This window comes from Penaeus vannamei, chromosome 15 (assembly GCF_042767895.1).
Source record: "Penaeus vannamei isolate JL-2024 chromosome 15, ASM4276789v1, whole genome shotgun sequence".
Classification (NCBI taxonomy): domain Eukaryota; kingdom Metazoa; phylum Arthropoda; class Malacostraca; order Decapoda; family Penaeidae; genus Penaeus; species Penaeus vannamei.
This window is the reverse complement of record NC_091563.1, coordinates 14,794,951-14,802,450: the sequence shown is the minus strand read 5'-3', so window position 1 is coordinate 14,802,450 and position 7,500 is coordinate 14,794,951. Positions and strand designations below refer to the sequence as shown.

The 7,500-nt window shown below is 49.5% G+C and overlaps 1 protein-coding gene across 1 annotated transcript in view; it reads left to right on the top strand.

Moving 5' to 3' along the window:
• LOC113811073 (uncharacterized) overlaps positions 1 to 7,500 on the top strand; it is a 29,992-nt gene that overhangs the window by 10,628 nt on the left and 11,864 nt on the right. The window contains exon 2 of the mRNA XM_070130139.1: positions 6,925 to 7,087. Within this exon, the coding sequence (XP_069986240.1) occupies positions 6,925 to 7,087 (163 nt within the window). The remainder of the gene's footprint in view (positions 1 to 6,924; positions 7,088 to 7,500) is intronic.

Genomic DNA, 7,500 nt, shown 5'->3' with positions numbered 1-7,500 from the left:
TTATTATAAATGATATAGAAAAAACTAATTTCTTGATATATGACCTGGCAATACCAACGCTAAACGGGTATAGCAATTTATGACTGTCGGCATTTTGACAATAAATTCCAAAGTGCATGGACAAGAATAAGTTTGAAATATTTCCTTTGACGACAGACAGCGATTACTAAAAATTTTGGTCCGGTTCTTTGTTTAACAATGATGAAAAATAAATAAATCAATAAAAAAACTGGTTGGACTAATACTACTAATAACATATTAATAATAATATTTATTAATGATATATTAATAAAAGTATTTGTATTGGTTCCTTTGTATATAGTAAATATATATCCCACATGATGGATATGATCAAATAAATATATTATTTTTTTCTACGTGCTTAAATAGTTTATTAGTTGTGAAGATTATTTTAAAAATTACGTGATTGGCCGGAGGAACCTAAAAGATTATGTTTGGCGCTCGTTGATTGGTGGAATTGCTTTACTAGAGCCCTCTGTTGGCTACCATTAGAATGAGTCGATTTACGGTTGTAACTCCGCATATCCAAATTACCAAGCAGATAGATAGGTAGATAGATGGAGATAGATAGAGAAATAGAGAGAGAGACAAGCAGATAGAGAGATTGATGGAGAGAGAGAAAGAGAGAGAGAGAGAAAGAGAGAGAGCGAGAGAAGAAGGAAAGAGAAAGAGAAAGAGAAGAGGGAAAGAGAGAGAGAGAGAGACAGAGACAGACAGACAAGCAGATAGATAGATAGATAGAGAGAAAGCGAGTGAGCGAAAGAGAAAAATAGAACGAGGGAGCGAGCAAGCGAGCGAAACAGACAGAGAGCGAGCGAAGGTTCGACAAACAGAACAAAAAGGAAAGCTAGAAAAAGTAGAAAAAAAAAGAAAAAATGCGTAGCTACAGATTTCCCAAGTTTAATCCTGCTGTCAGTGACTCCCCATGACAGCCTCCAGTCAAGTGTGAAATACTGTTTTTTCAACGTTGGAGTTTCATATTTTTTAGTTGTTTCCTCTTCTCATTCTGTGAACTCGCGCCTTATCTTCTGTTATTGACTTTCACATCACTGTTACTCTCTCCATTATTTTTTGTTATTGTTGCTGTTATTACTGTTGTTTTTATTCCTTATCATTTTTGCTATCGTTATTATTATTTCGTTACTGTTGTTAACTGCTATCAGTATCGTTATTGTTGTTGTTAGTGTTATTTCTATTATTAGTGCTATTATTATTGTCACTATTATTGTTATTATTATCATCATTATCACCATCATTATTATCAGCATTATCATAATCATTGTTATCATTATCATTAATATTATTATTATTATTATCATTATCATTATTATTATTAGTATTAGTGTTATTAATAGTTTCCTTATCATTTTTTTTTGTCATTATCATTATCACTATTATTATCAATATCATCATTAACATTAGTATTAGTATTATTAATAGTATCCATACAATTTTTTTATCATTACCATCACTATTATTATCATTATCATCACCATCATTAAAACCCCTACAAATCCCTACAATAACTGCCCCCTAAAACCCCTTACCCAACCTATACCACTCAACCACACCCCCAAACCCCCTCACCCAGCCTATACCACTCAACCACACCCCTAAAACCCCTCACCCAGCCTATACCACTAACCACACCCCCAAACCCCCTCACCCAGCCTATACCATACACCCCAAAACCCCTTATCCAACCTAGACCACTCAACCACACCGCCAAAACCCCTCACCCAGCCTATACCACTCAATCACACCCCCAAAACCCCTCACCCAGCCTATACCACTCAACCACACACCCAAAACCCCTCACCCAGCCTATACCATTCAACCACACCCCCTAAAACCCCTCACCCAGCCTATACCACTCAACCACACCCCCAAAACCCCTCACCCACCCTATACCACTAACCACACCCCCAAACCCTCTCACCCAGCTTATACCATACACCCCAAAAACCCTTATCCAACCTAGACCACTCAACCACACGCCCAAAACCCCTCACCCACCCTATACCACTCAACCACACCCCCAAACCCCCTCACCCAGCCTATACCACTCAACCACACCCCTAAAACCCCTCACCCAGCCTATACCACTCAACCACACCCCCAAAACCCCTCACCCAGCCTATACCACTCAACCACACCCCCCAAACCCCTCACCCAGCCTATACCACTCAACCACACCCCTAAAACCCCTCACCCAGCCTATACCACTCAACCACACCCCCTAAAACCCCTCACTCAGCCTATACCACTCAACCACACCCCCAAACCCCCTTACCCAGCCTATACCACTCAACCACACACCCAAAACCCCTCACCCACCCTATACCACTCAACCCACACGCCCAAACCCCCTCACCCAGCCTATACCACTCAGCCACACCCCCAAAACCCCTCACCCGGCCTATACCACTCAACCACACCCCCAAAACCCCTCACCCAGCCTATACCACTCAACCACACCCCAAACCCCCTCACCCAGCTATAACCACTCGACCACACCCCCAAAACCCCTCACCCAGCCTATACCACACAACCCACACACCAAAACCCCTCACCCGGCCTATACCACTCAACCACACAACCCAAAACCCCTCACCCAGCCTATACCACTCAACCACACACCCAAAACCCCTCACCCACCCTATACCACTCAACCACACCCCCAAACCCCCTCACCCAGCCTATACCACTCAACCACACCCCAAAACCCCTCACCCAGCCTATACCACACAACCACACACCCAAAACCCTCACCCGGCCTATACCACTCAACCACACCCCCAAAACCCCTCACCCAGCCTATACCACTCAACCACACCCCCAAAACCCCTCACCCACCCTATACCACTCAACCACACCCCTAAAACCCCTCACCCAGCCTATACCACTCACCCCCAAACCCCTCACCCAGCCTATACCACTCAACCACACCCCCTAAAACCCCTCATCCAGCCTATACCACTCAACCACACCCCCAAAACCCCTCACCCACCCTACACCACACAACCACACACCCAAAACCCCTCACCCAACCTCTACCACACAACCACACCCCCAAAACTCCTCACCCACCCTATACCACTCAACCACACCCCCAAAAACCCCTCCCCCCACCCTATACCACTCAACCACACCCCCTAAAAACCCCTCACCCAGCCTATACCACTCAACCACACACCCAAAACCCCTCACCCACCCTATACCACTCAACCACACCCCCAAAACCCCTCACCCACCCTATACCACTCAACCACACCCCCAAAACCCCTCACCCACCTCTATACCACTCAACCACACACCCAAAACCCACTCACCCACCCTATACCACTCAACCACACCCCTAAAACCCCTCACCCAGCCTATACCACTCACCCCCAAACCCCTCACCCAGCCTATACCACTCAACCACACCCCTAAAACCCCTCACCCACCCTATACCACTCAACCACACCCCCTAAAACCCCTCACCCAGCCTATACCACTCAACCACACCCCCCAAAACCCCTCACCCACCCTATACCACTCAACCACACCCCCAAAACCTCCCTCACCCACCCTATAACCACTCAACCACACCCCCTAAAACCCCTCACCCAGCCTATACCATTCAAACCACACACCCAAAACCCCTCACCCACCCTATACAACTCAACCACACCCCCAAAACCCCCTCACCCAGCCTATACCACTCAACCACACACCCAAAACCCTCGCCCAGCCTATACCACTCAACCACACCCCCTAAAACCCCCTCACCCAGCCTATACCACTCAACCACACCCCCAAAACCCCTCACTCAGCCTATACCACTCAACCACACCCCCAAAACCCCTCACCCAGCCTATACCACTCAACCACACCCCCTAAAACCCCTGCCACCCACCCTATACCACTCAACCACACCCCCAAAACCCCTCACCCAGCCTATACCACTCAGCCAGCACCCCCAAAACCCCTCACCCACCCTTATACCACTCAACCACACACCCCCTAAAACCCCTCACCCACCCCTATACCACTCAACCACACACCCAAAACCCCTCACCCATCCTATACCACTCAACCACACACCCAAAACCCCTCACTCACCCTATACCACTCCAACCACACCCCCTAAAACCCCTCACCCACCCTTTCTATACCACACACTCAACCACTACCCCTAAAAACCCCTCACCCACCCTATACCACTCAACCACACCCCCTAAAACCCCTCACCCACCCTATACCCACTCAACCACACCCCCTAAAACCCCTCACCCAGCCTATACCACTCAACCACACCCCCAAAACCCCTCACCCACCTCTCTATACCAGCCTCCAACCACACACTCCAAAACCCTCACCCACCCTATACCACTCAACCCCACACCCCCAAAACCCCTCACCCAGCCTATTCCACTCAACCACACACCCTAAAACCCCCTCACCCCAGCCTACTACCACTCAACCACACCCCAAAACCCCTCACCCAGCTCTATTCCACTCAACCACACACCCTAAAACCCCTCACCCACCCTATATACCCACTCAAGCCCACACACCCAAAACCCCTCATCCACCCTATACCACTCAACCAGACAACCCCAAAACCCCTCACCCAGCCTATACCACCTCAACCACACCCCCTCTTTAAAACCCCTTACCCAGCCTATACCACTCAACCACACCCCCAAAACCCCTCACCCACCTCCTATACCACTCAACCACACCCCCAAAACCCCTCACCCACCCTATACCACTCAATCACACACCCAAAACCCCACTCACCCACCCTATACCACTCAACCACACCCCTAAAACTCCTCACCCACCCTATACCACTCAACCACACCCCCAAAACCCCTCACCCACCCTATACCACTCCAACCACTACACCCAAAACCCCTCACCCACCCTTATACCACTTCAACCACACCCCCAAAACCCCTCACTTAGCCTATACCACTCAACCACACACCCTAAAACCCCTCACCCAGCCTATACCACTCAACCACACCCCCTAAAACCCCTCACCCACCCTATGACCACACTCAACCATACGCCTAAAACCCCTCACCCAGCCTATACCACTCAACCACACACCCAAAACCCCTCACCCACCCTATACCACCATCAACCACACACCCAAAACCCCTCACCTCCACCCTATACCTCACACTCAACCACACACCCAAAAACCCCCTCTACCCAATTCCCTATACCACTCAACCACACACCCTAAAACCCCTCACCCGGCCTATACCACTCAACCACACCCCAAAAACCCCTCATCCAGCCTATACCACTCAACCACCCCCAAGAAACCCCTCACCCACCCTAGTACCACTCAACCACACCCCTAAAACCCCTCACCCACACCTATACCACTCAACCACACACCCAAAAACCCCTCACCCACCCCTATGCACCACTCAACTCACACCCCCAAAAACCCCTCACCCACCCTATACCACTCAACCACACACCCAAAACCCCTCACCCACCTATACCACTCAACCACACACCCAAAACCCCTCACCCAGCCTATACCACTCAACCTACAGTACACCCAAAACCCCCTTTCACCCACCCTATACCACTCAACCACACCCCTAAAAACCCCTCACCCACCCTATACCACTCAACCACACCCCCAAAACCCCTCACCCAGCCTATACCACTCAACCACACACCCAAAACCCCTCACCCACCCTATACCACTCAACCACACCCCCAAAACCCCTCACCCACCCCTATACCACTCTAAATAACCACACACCCAAAACCCCTCACCCACCCTATACCACTCAACCACACCCCCAAAACCCCTCACCCACCCTATACCACTCCAACCACACACCTTAAACCTCTAATCTAAATCTCTTTGTACTACTCAACCACACCCCTAAACCTTTCACCAAAGCCTATACCACTCAACCAAACCCAAAACCCCTCACCCACCCTATACCACTCAACCACACCCCCTAAAACCCTTCACCCAGCCTATACCATCACTCAACCAAACCCCCAAAACCCCCTCACCCAGCCTATACCACTCAACCACACCCCCAAAACCCCTCACCCAGCCCTATACCACTCCAACCACACACCCTAAAACCCCTCACCCACCCTATACCACTCAACCACACCCCCAAAACCCCTCACCCACCCTATACCACTCAACCACACCCCCTAAAAAACCCTTCACCCACCCTACTACCACTCTAACCACACCCCCAAAACCCCTCCACCCACCCTATACCACTCAACCACACACCCAAAACCCCTCACCCACACCCTATACCACTCAACCACACCCCTAAAACCCCCTCACCCAGCCTATACCACTCAACCAACACACCCAAAACCCCTCACCCACCCTATACCACCCAACCACACGCCCAAAACCCCTCACCCCACCCTATACCACTCAACCATACCCCCCAAACCCCCCTCTTCACCCAGGCTATACCACTCAACCACACACCCCAAAACCCGTCACCCAGCCTGATACCACTCAACCACACCCATAAAACCCGTCACCCCAGCCTATACCACTCAACCACACCCCCAAACCCCCTCACCCAGCCTATACCACTCAACCACACCCCAAACCCCCCTCACCCAGCCTATACCACTCAACCACACCCCCAAACCCCCTCACCCAGCCTATATACCACTCAACCACACGCCCAAACCCCCTCACCCAGCCTATACCACTCAGCCACACCCCCAAAACCCCTCACACAGCCCATACCACTCAACCACACCCCCTAAAACCCCTCACCCAGCCTATACCACTCAACCACACCCCCAAAACCCCTCACCCACCCTATACCACTCAGCCACACCCCCAAAACCCCTCACCCAGCCTATACCACTCAACCACACAACCTTCCGTAGCCCGGCCGTCGTCGCAGCGGGACCTGAGAGACGAGAGCGTGGACAACTACATCAGGCTGGTGTTGGAAAATTTTGCCGAAGCCATGAAGACGGGGATTCCTGTCTTGGGGATTCCTGTTCTGGATCCCTTGGAAGTCGGGAAGGTCGAGATTCCGGATATTGAGTGAGTCGGTTGAGGTTTTTTTTTTTTTTTTTTTTTTTTTGCGGGGGGGGGGGGGGGGGGGTGGAGGGGGGGGATTGTTAGTATAATGGTATGCTTGATTATTTGATTTTATAGGTGTTTTTTATGTGTTGGGAGAAATTATATGAGGTGTTTTTCTTGTTTTTCTCTTCTTTTTTTAATAGTAATATAGAGTATAATTTATTTTTATGATCTTATGTTTTGGTGAAATTATAAGAGGTAACATGATCGCGTTTTTTTTCTCTTTCCGAATATTGAGTGAGTCGGTTGAGTTTTTTTTTTCGGGGGGGGGGGGTGTGTGGAGGGGAGGGGGGGGGGGATTGTTAGTATATGGTATGCTTGATTATTTGATTTTATAGGTGTTTTTTATGTGTTGGGAGAAATTATATGAGGTG